Source organism: Eublepharis macularius, chromosome 1 (genome assembly GCF_028583425.1).
Source record: "Eublepharis macularius isolate TG4126 chromosome 1, MPM_Emac_v1.0, whole genome shotgun sequence".
In the NCBI taxonomy this organism is placed as follows: Eukaryota; Metazoa; Chordata; class Lepidosauria; order Squamata; family Eublepharidae; genus Eublepharis; species Eublepharis macularius.
In genome coordinates this window covers 34,721,343-34,739,858 of record NC_072790.1, presented here as the reverse complement: position 1 = coordinate 34,739,858, position 18,516 = coordinate 34,721,343, and the positions used below count along the sequence as shown (strand labels likewise).

The 18,516-nt window shown below is 41.2% G+C and overlaps 1 protein-coding gene across 8 annotated transcripts in view; it reads right to left on the bottom strand.

Annotated features, from left to right (window-relative positions):
* Nucleotides 1-18,516, bottom strand: part of GPCPD1 (glycerophosphocholine phosphodiesterase 1) — a 53,597-nt gene that overhangs the window by 23,435 nt on the left and 11,646 nt on the right. For all 8 annotated transcript variants that reach the window (XR_008596807.1, XR_008596802.1, XR_008596808.1 and 5 more), the window contains exons 5-10: nucleotides 9,488-9,563; nucleotides 6,964-7,002; nucleotides 6,012-6,135; nucleotides 5,416-5,662; nucleotides 4,332-4,494; nucleotides 2,220-2,352 (exon numbers count right to left, since the gene is read on the bottom strand). Coding sequence is in view for 5 of the 8 variants with exons in the window: in XM_054975843.1 (XP_054831818.1) it covers nucleotides 2,220-2,352; nucleotides 4,332-4,494; nucleotides 5,416-5,662; nucleotides 6,012-6,135; nucleotides 6,964-7,002; nucleotides 9,488-9,563 (782 nt within the window). In the remaining 3 variants the exon portion in view is untranslated. The remainder of the gene's footprint in view (nucleotides 1-2,219; nucleotides 2,353-4,331; nucleotides 4,495-5,415; nucleotides 5,663-6,011; nucleotides 6,136-6,963; nucleotides 7,003-9,487; nucleotides 9,564-18,516) is intronic.

The following is an 18,516-nucleotide window of genomic DNA, read 5'->3' as shown; positions in this document are numbered from 1 at the left end:
ACCAGAAGCCCTCCCACTGCCTTCCTTCCAGCACCAAGACAACAGAGCACCACCTCCCCACAAAGAGAATACCATCTATCTCCTGTGGCTAATAGCCACTAATGGACCTCTGCTCCATATATTTGTCCAGTCCCCTCTTGAAGCTGGCAATGCTTGTAGCTGCCACCACCTCCTGTGGCAACGAATTCCATGTGTTTATCACCCTTTGTGTAAAGTAGTATTTTCTTCTATCTGTTCTAACCCGACTGCTCAATAATTTCATAGAGTGCCCACGAGTTCTTGTATTGTGAGAAAGGGAGAAAAACACATCTTTCTCTACCTTCTCTAACCCGTGCATTATCTTGTAAACCTCTATCATGTCTCCCCTCAGTCGTCTTTTCTCCAGGCTAAAGAGCCCCAAGCGCCTCAATCTTTCCTCATAGGGAAAGTGTTCCAACCCTTTAATCATTTTAGTTGCCCTTCTCTGTACTTTTTCCAGTGCTATGATATCTTTTTTAAGGTGTGGCGACCAGAACTGTACACAGTACTCCAAATGAGGCCTCACCATCGATTTATACAGAGGCATTATGATACCGGCTGATTTGTTTTCAATCCCTTTCCTAATAACCCCTAGCATAGCATTAGCTTTTTTTATGGCAGTCGCACACTGTGCTGACGTTTTTAGTGAGTTATCTATCATGACTCCAAGATCTCTCTCTTGGTCAGTCTCCACCAGTTCAGACCTCATCAACTTGTATTTATATTTTGGATTTTTGGTTCCAATGTGCATTACTTTGCACTTGGCTACATTGAACCTCATTTGCCACATGGATGCCCACTCTTCTAGCCTCAACAGATCCCTTTGGAGTGCCTCACAATCCTCTCTGGCTTTCACCACCCTGAACAATTTCGTGTCATCTGCAAATTTAGCCACTTCACTGCTTAATCCCAATTCCAAATCATTAATAAACAAGTTAAAAAGCACTGGACCCAATACCGACCCCTGTGGCACCCCACTGCTCACCACCCTCCACTGTGAGAAGTGCCCGTTTATACTCACTCTCTGTTTCCTATTAATTAGCCAGTTTTCGATCCACAAGAGGACTTGGCCCTTTATCCCATAGCTACTGAGCTTACTTAGGAGCCTTTGATGAGGAACTTTGTCAAAAGCACCCACCGTGTTCCTAGCACCCACCGTGTGTTTTTTAGAAAGTGGGCAGGGTTCTTACTCAGCAGGTCTTCTTATTGGCTTTGGGAGATCCGATTGTGCAGATTAAAACATTGTTTCACAGCAGCAGCTACAGCCACAGTATTGGTTTTATTCTCTCACAGCTCTTTCCCAGTATATTTTTAAAATTATCCCTCTTCTCCCTTGCACTGAGGCTTCCTGTGTGGTTGGCCCTGCCTCCTTCAGTAGCCATTTGATGGTTGTGCTCACCACCCTGTATCAGAATTCCAAAAGCACCCAGAAGCTTAAAAAGGTCAGGAACCCCTAATCTATGTTCAACAGATGCCAAGTCACGCTTGTCAAAAGTCTGATTCTGCCATGTTGATGGCTAGTTCAGAGGCTGCCTTCACCATTAAGGCCAGGGAGTTCAAGAAAAAAATGACCTGATCAAAATTTTACTTTAGAAAGGTGAGAAGAAATGCTGAACAATATTCATTCTCGCCAATATTCATTCTCTCTGGCTTGGTGGAGGTAACCACTAAAACCCATCCATGTGTTCTAGGCATTAAGGAGAAGCAACTGCCACAATCCAAGGCAGATACATACATGCAGGTGGAAAATAGACAAGGATGTGCTTGTGAAAGCCAGTGCTCTTTGAAGTCTTACACAGAACTCCCAATGTTCAGAAGGCAAGAGATCATAGCTTAGTAATCAAGCCTATGTTTTACATGTCCAGACATTCACAGTTCTAAAACTGGCATTGCCAGTTAAAAGGCTTTAGGGTCAAGTGTTGGGAAAGACCTCTGCATGAGCCTCTGAAGAGTTTCCGCAAGCTGACATACAAAATATGGGCCAATGATCCAGCTCAGTACATGGCAGCCATTGTGTACATATACGTGTGCAGACAAGCTCATCCATGCGTGTGTTCAGACTTCACTCCCTGCTGTAACACCCAAACATTTTTGGCTGTGTATAAAATTGTCACTCTTCAGCTGATGTTGTACAGACAAGGTATCTACTAAAAAATTCAAAAACTTGGTTGTTTAAATAATGACCACGCATTAAGACGTACTTCGTGGTAGTTGTAGAGTTTCCTGCACCTCGATGTCCCACGTCCAGCCCTCCTCTCGGTTTCCAGTATTTGCAAAACGAAGTTCGCGCGTCACATGAGTATCCTTGAATTGGCTTAATAATTATATAGTTAACTATAAAGAAAAACAAATATGACAACATTATCGAATTCTTTCGGCTTTATTCAATAAAATATAGGTGTTTTCCAGACTGCAACCTTCAACTTTTTTCCCTTCACTTCTGGGGCACCTCCAATCATAGCATGTTCAAGGTAATTGCTCCACATTGCAAGTTTTTACGTGGAACTTCCTTGTGTGTGTCTTACCTTCCTTTACAGACTGTTCTGTTTGTGGCATTTTCCCTAGTTTTTTTTGTGCTTGCGATGATGCGATCTATCCAAAACACTCTATTTGCACTTGCATGGTGTTGTCAGATAGGCCTCTAGCATATCTGCCATGTATTAAATGTTTCTTGCTAGAGTAATATGCTTCTGAGTATATGCAGAGTAAATCCTGATGTCTGTTGCAATGTTGCTAACTGCTTATCTTGCAGGCAAGGTGTTTTGATTGTGAGTTCCGGCCAAAGCCGGAGAACCTGACCTTGCGTTCAACATAGACTTAACTAAGCTCCTCTCTTCCCCCCTCCCCTCTTCCCAGACACTGCGCGCCAAAACTCCTCACAGACTTTTCTTCCCGCTGGGGGTGGAGACACCAACCTTGCTTTAATTAACCTTGCTTCACTACCTTTAGGCATTCCAGCCAATTCCTCTGTTATAGTATCTTTCTTTAATAAAAACATCTTTAACTCATACATCTGAGTGATGCAGTGAAGTGTTTGAGAAGTACCTGGCAAGACCTGACAGGTGTGTCACTTAATCAGTTACTGCCCCCAAATCACACTCTGCATACATGTCACGCCTTTGGCTGGTTGGCTGCCTTCCCATGTTGGACTGGTTCTTTAGATTGGCTGTGCTGTCCTTCCATCCAATTTTGAATTACAGATAGTAGCTAAAGACTACTGCATAGCTATGACCATGGAGATTGCACGGCTAAGGGGATGTTGCTTTGGAAGGTTATTATTGATGGTACCTTTACACTGTTTTTTGTCCCATTCTGTTTATCAATAAAGAATTGTGCTGAATTTATACTCCTGTATCAAGACTGAATTCATTATTGCTGTGCACAGATTTCATTCACAGAAAGTGTGTGAACGCATGGAGTTAATACCGAGGCAAATTCTGCTTCAAAATCGCCTACCACCAGTAAATCATTCAAAATGCCAAGAACTGCTTTTGTGGCTGCATTTAGGTTCATGAATCATTAATCATGAACTTCTGAACAGACTCAATGCTTTTTCTGTGTTTAAAAAAAGATGTCGTTAGTCATCTACATGGTGGCACTGATTTCCACTTGCATCTGGTCTTGGAAGAGCCCCCCAAAGGTACTGATAACTCAGTACCGGTGAGTACCACCACAAAAAAAGCCCTGAACAGATCAGTTACTATGCTGATCTATTGCTGGCAGATGTCCCTTTCATAAGTTTCTGCAGCAGGCATGTTGAACAGGACAGGAACACAGCTGATGAGGAACACCCTGAAGCTTCTCCTCATTCCAGGCTGATAGCTAGGCAATGGTTTCCCTTCCTGTCCAAGAAACCCCATGAACTTCCATAGGCTTGCCTTCCTCTCTCTCTTGATTGCATGTTAAAAACAAACCTGAACTCAGAGCCTGAAAACGGTGCTGGGGCACAGTGATCAGGTGTGCTCTTACAGGTGTAATGAAGGAAAATGATACCAGAATATTAAGACTGTCTAGTACTTTATTTGGTTCAGAGCAACATCATTTACTGAAATGCTACAGAAGAAGCAAATACACAATAGGCATATTTGAAAATATGCCATTTGTAACCACTAAGGCTGCAATGCTATGCATACTTACCTGGGGGCAAGCCACTGAATTAAATGGAGCTTCCAAGTAAACATGCGTAGCACAGTACCACAGGTATTTTTTCTTAAAACATTAATTCTAACTGCATACATCATTTCCCCATGAAATTCCTTGTTTAGCACTTTTGGCTCCTGCTTACATGAACACTATTTTTGCATTAAGCATACCTCTAACTTTTCCAATGGTTTTTCGTGAACTTCGGCTCATGATAGGAAGTGTGAGATTACCACAGCTCTTTTCCAATTCTGCAATTGTGGAGGACAGCAAACACGCAGAGCCCACATGGCCTGGAAGGGCATCTCCTTGTATCACTGCTTCACTAAGATCTTCCTGAAAAGGCAGCGTTGAGATATTCAGATGATTGCTGGAATCATAACAAGTGAATCTAGCACCTCTCTGATCCTTCGCCAGGCCCCTCATTTGCAGACAAACACCAAATCTACAGGGAATTTAAAAAACTAGGTCTATTTAAGATTCACATTTTTTATCCTTTACTCCAAACTCACCTTGCCACTACTGTGAATATGAGCATGTTGAACATGGGAACTCACAACCAGTAATTTACATTAGGTTTATGCAACAGATTCCCTATTATATTTGGCAGTACTGAAAGATATGAAATGCAAAATCAGAACAAATCTCTCCCTTTTCCCCACCATGTAGAGAAGCGTACAAAGAAAATGAGAAGGAGACTAGAGACCGGGTATAGTATTACGGGAGCGAGTTTCTTGGTTCAGGCACTTTACCCATTTGAACCCTGACTCTTGACTTTTATAGGTTTAAAAGAATAATTTGTCAAATAACAATAAGAATACTTTTTATAGGAATAAAAGAATACTTTGTCAAATGACAATAGAAACAAGGTATGATCTGGATATGGCTTCCAGAACCCAGGATACTGAATTCACTAGAAAATAACCAGGACTGCAGAGATGCCTCAAAGAAACAGATTTCCCAGGATTGGTCACCTTCTACTCTCTCCCTCACTTGGGTGGAAAGGGAGGGAGACCTCTGAACAGGTCAATGTCTTCAGTTAAAATTTACATCTCTGAGCAGTTTAACCCCAGAACGTAAAACTCATTTTCTGTAACATTTGCTGCTCTCCCCTTTCTTCTCCCACTTTGACTTTCTTATCTACAGCAGTTTTTAGCACAGTTAGGACTCTGACATACGACTGATTAAGGTCGCAAAGAATGTCATATTGGAAGAAGACCCACGTTCAACCATACTTCCTTGCAGACAAGCCCTCACCTCAAAAAAGTCAAAGATTAATTCCAGATTGTCTGGCTCCATGGTAAGGATGCTGTATTCAGTCCATCGGTCAGGCTGCAAAGCATAGCCACATTCTGGCTGAGAATGCCGAGACTGGAACTGAGTGTCACTGATTACAGAGATCTCTAGTGTGTTTGCCATTTTCTGCTGAATTGTAGGAGAGGGTCTGTCATCATCATCGTCATCTTCCCCCTCTTCCTCCAAACCTTCCAGCGTAAGTTTCACCCTATACAGCACAAAAAAGCAAATTTTGGAACTTCAATGTCAGCAACAATGGCTACAGAACAGAACAATAGTAACAGAACTACAACATCAGATTTTCCAACTGGCATATCAGGCTTCTGATGATAAACACACTAACAAATGTGGTGTCCTTCTACCAGATCTGTAGATGAAGCATATTACCCTTTATTTTGCCAACCCCTATTTAAAACAACACTTATCGAGGTAGCCCAAATCTCCCAAGAACCTTGCATCAAACACCAAATATTTCCACACAAAAAATCAGTTTCAGTGAAGACTATCACATCCATATACTGACACAATGCTGAAACATGGACTCAAGAAGATCATACCTAAATCTAGATTTTTTAAATTTTTTCTTAGTTATAGATACAGGTGGTTTCTCGGAAAAATGCAGACGCAGCCTTATTTCTGTCTGACATGTCAGCCACCCAGAATCAACGCTTTCCACTTGGTCTGACAACAAAAAAAGAAACACAATCATTATAGCATTTACACTGATACACACAACAGCAGCTGGCATCCCATGCAACATCAAACTATGTCTTGCTGCTACACAAACACGTTATCCTTCCCCTGCCTTCGGCAATACAATGCAATTTAGCTTTGCTTCTGTGGCAAGCCCGGAGTTGTAGCAAACTACAGTAAGTGCTTGGCTCGCAAGCTATGATTACAAACAAATGGTTTCTTACACGTTGTAATCCTAGTGGTGGTGCTAGGTGGAAGGAGGTAAAAGTGACCCACAGAAGTTAAAAAAAAACATTTACCATCTTCTACAACCCCATGCTTTATATAATCCTCAATATTAATGAGGGCAATTGCCCTGTGATGTTTTATGCATTCCATCCACTAGTTATTTGTTGTTTTTAGTAAACTGCAACATATACCCCAATAGTGCTGGGGTCATTTTACCCCTAGTTGCACTGAAAGGGGAGCCAACATTAGTGCACAAATATACTTAATAAAAGGTTAATAGTTTTCTTAGCAGCTAGTGGCATGTTTCATGCCACCCTCCAGAGCTTCTCATTTCTATGGGAGGTTGGTATCCATTCAACTCCTACACTGGCTGAGTACAGTACATGTTTTTGTTTGGGCACAGGATAAAATCTAGTTCCAAGCATTTTGACCAGGCCATAATATAATGACATGAGATGTTGCCTTTACTCAGCCAGTCTTAGTTTTGAGTAGCTTAAATATAATCCTATACCTGAATTCTAAGTATTTCAAATTTCTTGCATTAAAGCACAGTATCTTAACACAAATATAAAGGCACATGCTACTTACCATAGATTCCAAAGTATCCATCATCCACGGAAATATCCTCTAAAATTGAATGGACAAACTGTGAGAGTAGTTCACAGTAACATATTACACAAATACTGGCTTAATGGCTGTACCTCTCCACTAATAGCTAAATATTTAAATGAGGAAGACAAAGAATAAGCATGTATGTAACAACATATGGAGCTAAGCTTTGTTTTCTTGCTACAAGCATCATTCCCACAAATGCTTAGCAAAATGTAATGTGCTTCTTCACACTGCGCTACCTAAACTGGAAAAAGATATGACATCATTCCAACAGCCTATTATGTCCAGATGTTGCACTACAAAGATAATGCTAGGTTACCAATGTATTTTAGTTTGCCTACTAACCAAGAAATCTGTTTTGATACACACTTCCCATTTAGACAAGAAGTTGGTGTTATTTACAATTAAGAATACTTATTCTCTTTCTCTCTTTCTTGGAAAGAAACTTAATATCCCATGCTACAAAAATGTCAAAAATTGTAAGCTTTAAACATGAAATAAACTCAAAACAGAACAATGCATTTCTGACACAAAAGGTTTTAAGATCTAATACTAAAAGGTTAGTTTTGTTTGTTAATTTCAAGAATTATTTTCCATTATTAGGTCTGACCCTCAACATGTGGCAGAAGGACAAATTTCTTTCTAGAATTGTGTAAAACTTCAGTTGGGAATAATCTTGAGGACCTCAATCCTGCAAGCACTGGTATAATTAATCTTTCCTAGATCAGAGGGAGTCCTGAAATGAGGCAGAATATAAAGGTAGTTTAAAAACAAACAAAGCAAAATGTTTGGAGAACAATGACTAAGAAAAATGTTTAAAGCAATGCATGTTTCAATTTAAGTAGCTTATTAATTTGATTAGACAAGACAGGGCTCGTGCCCCCTTGAAGGTTAGTGGTCCCTAAAGCAAGGGGCACCAGAGACATTACTGGCTGTGACATATTACAAGGTTTCATCTTTTTAAAGGCAACCAAAAATAATTTAATATATTACTTCACAAAGTGAAGGTCTACCTGAGTTAAAGTGCAGTAGTATCAGATACATTTAAAAAGTACAGAACCTAAACAAAGAGCATATGCTTTTAAAAGCCTGATTACTGTAGGATACAGGTGTGCACCCCCCAAAAATTTGGGTTTCCTGCTTCGGGTTTACTCGAAGCGGGGAAAAAAATCCGGAATTACCAGAATCCCGAAGGGGCAAGCTGCTTTGGGATTCTGGAATTTAGCTTGCTTCGGTATGCTCCATAAAGTTTCGGAGCATACTGAAGTGAGGGGGAGCAAACCCCCCACCCTCACTCCAGAGGGAAGGCTGGAGCCGCTGCTGCCACCTCCACCACCGCAGCGGCTGGGCCAAGGTAAGTGGGGGGTGAGGGGGCAGGGGGGGCTGGGTAGGTTGGGACGTTTAAAGTGCCCTTTAAACTTCAGCTGTCATCCCCCCCCCACCTGCCAGCTGAAGTTTAAAGGGACCTGCCGCTTGCAAGAGGCAGGGAAAGGGCCTTTTAAACTCGGCCCCCAAACCTTCCCGAAGCAACCCTAATGCTTTTGGGGAAGCTTTGATTCGGGATTCGAATCTGTACAGATCGGGTCTGATTTGGGTATTTCACCCGAATCAGAAACCCGAAGCGCACACCCGTACTGCAGGACAGAATACCCCAACTTAAGGATAAATTAGTAAGACTTGCATATTTTTTTCTAAAAATTAGCAAGATTTAGGCTGCCACCTTAAACATGTTCATTTGAAGCCCATTATAAGTGCGTGAAATTAATTTGCAAATACCATGCTCAGGCAGTAATAAAGAATGCGTATTTTAAAAGGGCATTTAGCTGTAGTATGAAAGTGATAAAACCACAAACAACTATCTTTTTATACTTCTGATATTTCACAGCAAATAAACAGCAAGTAATTTCAAATCACTCTACAATGGAGGGAGGAAGAACATTAATTTATACTTTCAAATTTTTCAACTTGCACTCAACACAAATATCAATCTAGACTACTCCTAAATCTTTAATATTTACAAGTTTAGTATATTGTTTCAGGGGAAATAAAGTAGCTAGTTTTCAAGGTAAAGTATTTTCCCGTTTGAAAAAAACATGGTATTTTAAACTGGCCATTGCTTATGTGGAGTTATAGTTCCCAGTACAGAAGAACGGCTTGCAAAATTAATCGTTGATTCAGTCTCAAAAGGGCAATGATCGCTACTAAACCGTGCAAACATCACACATCTGCTGTTGGCTAATTATAATCTGAAGACCTTGTTAAAGATGAGTATGACAAAGCCACAGAAGCAAATATTGTTTTATGAAGTTTTCAATATTTTAATTAAAAGGTCTTGACAATTTTGAGTGTAAGCCCATGTTATGCTAAAAGAAAGGTACATTTGTAGCCCAGTTACACTCACTTTATTTCTACAAAATATTGTCAACCCCCACTAAACCGCTGTGTTACATATTAGTAATCTTATGCATATGCCTCAAACAGAAGCAGTTTGTGCCCATACCTAAAGGGGTTATTGATCGTGGATGTAGATGAGTCTCCCACTTGTGAATTATGACTTGACAAGGACCACCGGGAGTCTGTAATTTAAAAGTTAAATGTCTGCAATAATTTTACTTTCAGATTTTTTAAAACTTGTGATGCCATTTCAATGCTTTGTGGATTTACTTTTCCTTATATACCCTTGGAAGTCGATAGATTGGGCTGAATTCATACCGTCTGAACTGCAACAGCTGATGCCCCTAAGTGCATTTGCTCCTTCTAAAACTAACTTGTGAGAAACTGCTCCAAAACTAAAGTCACCAGATCTATAATGCTTACAAGCACTGATCACCATACTTTTTCGCACCAATTTTAGTCATATATATCTGCAGGCTTAGTCTTAGAACAGGAGATATTGTAAAAAGTCATAAAAAATCCTGCAAAAAAGATCTTTGGTTCTAACTGATTAATTTCTACTACCAACTTATGGAGTCACCAGTTACATAATTTCAAGTATGACTTAGAAGTCAAAGTGTGCAAGGCACAGATCTGGACCTCCTGCACTTTCATACACAAAACAATTTAACGAAATACTGGAATAATAGCTTTGGATCCTCAAGGAACAACTTTTTTTACACTAGATCACTGTGCAAGAAAAGAAACTAAATCCAAAGATAAGGTTCTGCTTGCACAGCAGCGACTATAACTCAGAAAATGAGAACCATTGCAGATCCTATCCATAACACTGAGTGGATTCCTATGCCAGCGTCAGTAAAATTATTCTGGTTGCTATTTTCTATCCACCTGCGACGCTTTGGTTGTAGTTCACCACTGTATAAGCACCGCAGAAAGCAAAAGGCTGAAGGAAAATTCAAAGTAACACTAATAAGAAATGCAATTAAATGCTTTTTATGTTCAGTTCTCGGTTAAAGGGATTAAACTCTTGGGGAATTTTTTTTAACTTTAATTTTTTTGTGTGCAAAGCCAAAAAGGAAACAACATTCTGGGAAAACTCTGAAAAAGGAGGAAGAAAACGAAGGAGCTGGCCAGGCAAAATTTAACGAAACAGTGACCACAACCCGGTTTTCTGCTAAAGCTTCTATGCAAAGGTGGGCTCTTAGTTGATGGAAATACAGATATTTGTCATTTTGAATATTCTCCCTTTCCTATCAATTCAAGAGGACCCCCTTCGCCATGATTTCCAACAATCACTCATGGTTAGGATTTTCAAATGTAAGTGACAAATTTAACATTGTTTCCCAAATAGATCATTCTACCTTAAGTCCCTCTGTATTCTCAGAGACCTCTTAAAGCTCAAGGATGGAATGGCATCAGAATCTAATAACATCATGTTCATTTCCAGAAGAGCCAACCCAAGAATGGATCTTCTCTCCTTCTCTCTTTTTTTTAAAGATAGTAACTGAAAAGGTTTCTATGTCTGCATATGCATACAAAAAACTGTCCTAGAAAAAGGAAGTGCCAAAAATAGAGGATGAAATTGAAAAGAAGGGTGGGCAAGCAATCTGTGCAGATGACCAGATTTTAGAATAGTTCACTTCCTTCTTCTGTCCATACTCACAGAAGCCAAAAGGTCTCCAAAAATTTACATGCGTTTGAAAAATATTGCTTTGGAACTTGTTCTGTCGTTATTGCCTTAGTTAACTGCAAAGTTAACCCCCCTCCCCTCATTTTTAATATAAGGATCTATGTACAAGCTTTTTATTTAAAAAATACTCTAGAGAAATCCTGAAGACCTATGAGCATTTGTAACTAATTTCAGTCATCCAGAATAGCTGACAGATTTTGTATTGTGTAAATGTTTTAGCTCAAGATATGAAGATTACTATGCATCCTTGAAAGCTCTCCGCGCACAACATTAAATGCTTATATAAAATGCATCCATGATCACATTGTTTATGTCAAATAAATTATTTTTATTTTAATCTTGTTAATACAGTGCTGTTTTGCAACAAAAACAGTAACAGATGGATAAATGACTCACACGCAATTCCAATAGAAAGGATGCACATGAAGTAAGTGAGTCAGGACTAAGGATTTCCTTCCTCCCATCAGAGAAAGGCTTCTCTGTGTTAAAGGATAGCTGCTCACTTAGCAGAAAGGAATCTTTGCGTTAACCTAATGTATTTCCTAACACACACCTTGGCAACTAACAGGGAAGTATATCCCTCCAGTTTTTCAGAAGGGGCCTTGTTAAGTAAGTCATTTCTTGAAAGAGATGATAGAAGTTGGTTTATTATTTCTGCTTTTAAGTTATCCGGACAATAACGGACAAGCAATTTTCTTTTTAAGGAAATACAAGTACAGAAAACTCCCCAACTCACAGGGAGCTTGAGATGCTTTAAATTAGTACTACTTTTGGAGAGAGAATAATGGCTTCATATTTCTAAAAAGACAAGAAATCGGGGGCCGCCTTTAACAATAAAACAAAGTTTTCCGAAAGTCTGTATTCCACTAGCTATTTGTATTGCACTTGTGTGTCCTCTTAGTGCTGTTCTACATTTAGCACAACAAGGTTGATGTTAAACTGCTACATCTTTTTGCCAAGCTTTTGTAGGTTCATCCTAAGGACATCATCTCTCTTAACAAGCTTCTACCAGAACTAAGCAATATGAATTATTTTTGCTTATTCTAGATAGAACTCCTGAAATTAACAGTCATTCATAGTAACACACATCACCACTTTGTGTCACTCTGCACAGTTCAGATTTGGCCAGGACACATCAGCAGCATGCGCACAAGACAAATCAGTCTCTGTTCCGAGAGTTTACCTATGATATTCAAGGGTGGATCATGTCAGTTCCCACCAAAACTTGAGACTGAAGCTAAGAAATGGCATCCACACCATTCAAGTGAATTATGAATCAGGGCTAACATTAGAATTACACATTACAGTTCTACAGGTATTTCTAATCACAAACTTAGGAAACCTGTGGCATTTTTGTAGCGGGCTTCTAAATGAGCTTCCTTCAACAGCAAAAATTTGCAAGCAACATTTTTTACCATGTGAGGATACATTAAAAAGAATCACGGGAAACATAAGCAACTTCTTATGTTCCTCCTGATTTGAAGTCTCAAAAAAGTGAATCTGGTGATATGCTTTAAACATTACTGCATTAACAGAGTGGAACTTACTTCCACATAAGACTGTATGGAATCAAGCCGCAAGTGAAGTTACAAAAATTAGTTGCTTCGTCATTTGGTTCAGGTTTAAAGGGGGCATGTAGGAGACAATACATTTACAAATTTCAAAAATTATTTATGGACACCCAAACCCTGCTATTTACCTTCTGCTTCAAAGTCATTATTTGTCTTTAATAATAACTTAGGCCCTTAGCAGGCTATTGTACTATGAACCATGTTTCAGATCCACAAACATTCCCAGCAGTATAAGCAAACAAGCAAGGCAAAATTGCTAAAAATATGCAATGGAAAAAATGGGTTGCTGATCTAAGACTGTCATTCTTCAAGTGGCCATTGTGCATTCATGCTGATGGGGTTTGCGCCCGTGCAGAGCAATTAATTCAGAAACTTCTGGAACCACAATATAGGCATGGAAAAAAAACCCTCCTTCCCAAGAAGCACAGACTCAATTTGTGCAAATGTAGAGGAGGGAGTCGTGCCTTTACCAGTTACCTGCAACTTAACAAAAATATGCCACAGTAACCTAGTGCACCTGCTGTGGGGAAGGCAGGCAGGTCACATGAATGCACAAATGATCACGTGAAGAACAAGTTAAAACCTGTTTTTACTGCTTCGTGGTCCGTGCACCACACTGTGCATGGTGTCTGTGCATCACACTGATAAGTGAAGACTAGCTGATCTACCTGGAGGCAGGTTCCTCACAAGAAGAGAGACGGAAAGATGAGTGGGCCGAAGGATGCATCATCTGTGCCCTGATACCAAGGGCACAGAGCCTGATAAAACAGATGGCTGAGCTGAGGTAACAGCACAGCAGAGCTCAGGCACAGGGATCCACAGAGGGAGCTATCGCCCTAGTATAGTATGCCTTAATACTAGAAGGTAAAGGTTTACACGCTAGTTGATAACATAGTTCAATAGTCTGAGGCATCCAATGGCTGACAGCTGCTATGAAACAGGTTGTTCTCTTTTGTGGCCAGAATGAGAGACAGGAAGTTTAATGTTTTTTAAAGGAGCAGATTTGATCAATACAGAAAGTGCCTTCTTCACACCCAGAGGGTAGAGAGATCTCTCAGCTTTTGATGATGGTGATGGAAAGAATGGGGGCAGGACAACAGGAGAGATGCAATACCTTCAAGAACCACAACTGGTGTGGCCAGTGTGAGGCAATGAGGATGCAGTTTGAGGAACTCACCTCTATCTTCCTCAAGACCTTGATCACTACAGGAATAAGAGAGAAGGCATAATATAGAGACTCTATTCACATCTGTAGGAAGGTGTTTTCAATGGTCCTGTAGACAGTGACAGCTCTGGAACAGCGGCAGCTGCACAGAGGTCTGCAGTCATACAACCTGTATTCTACTGATGGTATTGCAGATACTTGTCCCCCAACAGACCATTCAAGATCTAAAGTGTTCTGGCAACTTAGAGCATCCACATGGATGTTGAGTTCCCTCACAACATGGTTAGCCTTGTTTTTTTCAGACTCCGTGCAACTCTTGTGGCAAGCAAGCCGAGACTGAGTGATGATGTTCCAGCTTACTTGTTTATTCAGTACATGATAGTTGTGTTGTCTGTGGGCACCCATGCTACTCTGCTTTGAGGCCTGCAGAGAAAGGCACGAAGAAAATTTTAAACCACTAAGAGCTCCAGGTGATTTATGGAGAGGTTCCACTTTTTCATGGACCAGGGTTTTATTAATTATCACTAATTTTAATTTAATTTTAATTATTATCACTACACTGCAGTGAGTGCTCCAGCCCCAGGAGGAGGCATCTGTCATCAAGGTGAGACTCAGTGGGAAGGGAGAATGGCATTCCCTGGTCTAAATGATGTGGACATTTCCACCACCGAGGGAAAGTTAGGATCTTGAGAGGAAGGAATAGTATTTTATTTTTGGCAATCCACCACTACTTTGAAGCACTAGAGGAACTAGGAACAAATGATGGGCAATGCACACTACAGGGACTGTGGCTACCAATAGGCCCAAAATACTTGGCATGGCAACTGTCTTCTAGAATGGGCATCAAAGAAGCTCATGGTTGTATGAGTAAGTATTTACTGTCTGCCTAAGGGCCGGTAAAATTTTTGCTGTAGTGAAAACCTGAAGTGCCCTGATAAACAGTATGCAGATTCAATGCACAACTTCCCTGCAATGACACAAAGGCCTAAGGATGCAAGAATGTGCAGAGCTTTTCATGCATGATGAAGGACAGATGGAGAAAATGCTGTCAATAGCTAGTTGTTGTATGCGAAAGCGTGTGGTCCCTTGACACAAGTACTCTGCAACCACTGCCATTCACTTGGTGAAGACCTTCATAGCAGTAAAGAATCTGAAGGGCAGCACTTTGTAGTTATTGCTACTCACAGCAAATCACAGAAAGTGAAGTTGTGGTTGCCTAGAGATACTGAAGTATGTATCCAAGGTCAATCGAAGCAAACCATATTCCAGGGTTCAGAAGGACAAGATGGAAATTAGAGACTAACCGGAACTTCTTGGACTGAATGAATATGCTGACATCCCCAAGACTGAGGATGGGGAAGAGGCATCCCTCTTGGTGCCATGTTGGCCTCCCATCTTTGGGGTGGGGGTTCTCCCCACCATTGCACTTGGTTAATTTATTTCATTATTGTTTTGTATGTTGATTTTAGTATTGTTGTTTTCTTGTTTTTATTGATTTTAACTTGTTCACCGCCCAGAGCCCCTGAGGATGGGTGGTATATACATTGAAATATAAATAAATAAAAATAAATAAATCCATGCTTTTTGTGATGGCAAAGTACTGACAGTAAAAAATTCAGGCCCCTCTAGGAGTGAGGCACAGGTTCTACTGCCTCTTCCTCTTCCTGCAAGAAGGTATCCACCTCCTGATAGAAGAAAGACTGGGCAGATAGAAACACTGAAAAGGGGGGGGGGGAGAAGTGAACTTGATTGTATATCCCAGCCTTATAGGACCCAATGGTTTGATCTTTTCCCAGGCTGCGAAACATTGACAGAGATGACAGGAGATCACTGGAGAGAACTCCTGCAGACATTCAAACTCATTGCTTGGTACCAGATGATGATTTTTTGCAGAGAGGACATCTGGATCTTGAAGAAAGAGTAAAAAGATCATGTTCTGAAGGGAAAGAGGGCCGCTGTAGAGGCCATTTGCTCGGAGCCATTCAGCTTCACGCTTTGCAGTGCACATTAGTTGGCTTCACTATTCTTGGGGCCTCATCCCTGAATGTTAAAGCCAGGGACTCGCAACGATCTGGAGGCATTCTAACACTGGAGAATTTTTTCTTCCTGAGGAAAAGCTGGTAGTGGTTCATGCAGGCAAACTAAGTGGGTAGGGATCCATGCAGGCAGTCATACAGCTCTTTTGTCTCAAAGCAGCCAGCTTTCTTCCTCCATGGTCAGAGCTGTGTGGGCAACCTGCCTGCCTTTCCCTAAGACAGCTTCCATGACAACCAGAGTTGTATGGTAGATGGGAGAAGAGGAGCAGCCTTCTAACTGAAAATGACAGAGACCCTCAGTTTTCTTGGAAGTTGGTGGGATAGATGCCAGTTTTATCCAAGATTTTATGGCAAGATCCAGGATATCAAGGACCAGCAGCAAAGCAATGGGAGCATGAGCCCCAAAATCCAGTACTCCCAGAATAGGACCAGGCTTAGCAAGAAGTTGCCTTGACAGCTGTAGGCCAAGCGCTGCTGCCATCCTCACCTTTTGTTCTGCATACAGAGAGCCATCCTCCAAGAGAGAGGAGTAGTGGAGTTCAGTCAGTTGCTCTGGCAGAGAAGAATCGGTTGCCAAGTCTCACTATGTGCACGAGGCAGTAGATGAGGAATGAGATCAAGATTGGTGGTGGGTGAGTAGGTGGTGCAGCAAGCAATGGAGGCATCTGGGCCTGTGCAGGCAATGCAGAAGGCATAACAGGGTGTCTAGGAGTGGGACATTCTTTGGGAGAATGAAGGTTAGCTGTAGAAGGCATCACTGTCTGGGTGTTCAGTACTGATGATAAATGCCTGGGGGGGGGTAGTGATGGGCAGTGAAAAGCAAGGTCCAGCAGTAATACAATCAGAGGCAGTATCATGGATCATCTAGATACCAGGACTAAGGCTAGCATGGGGACCTGGGCCACCTCAACAGATGAAGTCATGGTTACCAGAGGGGCTAGACTTTTGGACCAATGTTTGTTTTTTCCTTCTTGGAGAAGTTCACTAACATTGTCTCTTGCTACAGCAGACAAAAAGGAACTAGGCAGTAAAGGAGCAATTCCACCCCTCTGATCATGCCCAATTCAAGCCTTCCAAGAGTAGGACATTTTCACACCCAAATTCTGAATTTTTTTGTTCTGTGCAGATATAAAACCTGTAAGTGTGATGCAGAAACACCAAAACAAGGTACGAACAGTTTACTGAGAGTCCTGACCTCCAACTATTAACACATTTACACTTTCTTACAATGTAACCAGACTCACTATGATCCACCACTTACAGTTTCAGCTTCACTGGGTTATGTCTAAACTAAGACACATGCATTCTTCAGTGAAGTACAGTCCTTTCCCCAGTCAAACTTAAACCTCTCCAAGCAGAGAGACTCACACAGGTTTTTTACATGTAATTACTTGGCTAGTCCATAAAATTCATACTTACCACAGAAGTCTCTGCATCACACGGTACTTACAGTGTGCACGATACAGAGCACCTACTCAAAGAAACACACTCACCAATACATACTGTGAAGTCTGCATGTATTAAGGAACTTGTCATACTATAGCAGATTGATTTACGCTTAACCCTCTCTCTCGAGTGTTCTCACACATACTTCAGGTCTTTAGCAAAATTAAAAGGATGCACACTAAAAAAAACAACCCAGACTAAATTTGGGAGTCCCATCCCACCTCAAGAGGCTTCTTGCCTTTCAAATCCAGATACCCTTCTCTGTATCTGAACTGTTCCATGAACTATTTAAAATATTCATACAAGGTAACGCCTACACATCTGGCTATTTTCTGCTACTGAAGATTTACTCCACCAGTCCACTAAATGCCTGCACTCCATTTTACAATTAACAGCAACAGAAGAACAGAATGTGGTGGTTCAGTGTATTTTGCCACCTGAGGAAGCAGCGGTAACTAACGACCCACATCCTGGCATTCCTGCCTCACTGCTGCCACTTAGAAGCCAGAGATGGTAACCCTTCTTACTTCTCCACTTCCCCTTCTCTTAAAAAAAAAGAAACAAGTATAGCAGCCTGTCTGTGCCCTTTAAGGCTTCCTGAACTCTTGCAAGACTGCCTCTTCTCATGAGAGCTCAGTTACCATTTTAGTTTTCATGGCATCAAGAAATAGTGGCAGAACTTCCATAAGAAAATTTTTTAAGACAGTTAGGGAACAGGTTTGGTGCACCTTTCTGTGCTGTTGCTTTTAAGGAGGGCTGCAGAAAGAGGTTATGGGGGATCATCTCCTCCAGTTCCCAGGACAACAGGTTGGCAGGCAGAAGTCAGCTGGTGGGAGACAGCCACCTAACAAAATCTGCCATTTGAGGCAACTACTTCAGGTGACTTCATTTTCAAACTGACCCTGTTTAGGCTGGATATTAAAAGGCGCTTCAAGAGGTGTCTCTCCCCCTCCCCCGCAGACACACACACACTGACACAGAAAGCACTTTCATAGGAAAAAGGTGTGTAGATCACCACATACATGACTTCTGATCTATATGCATATGCTGGGAAACAGTGACCAATTGCAGCTTCCTATTACGCACACGTATCTACATTAATCTGGAACATGGTTTCTACGTGTATTGTCGAAGGCTTTCACGGCCGGAGAACAATGGTTGTTGTGGATTTTCCGGGCTGTATAGCCGTGGTCTTGGCGCTGTAGTTCCTGACGTTTCACCAGCAGC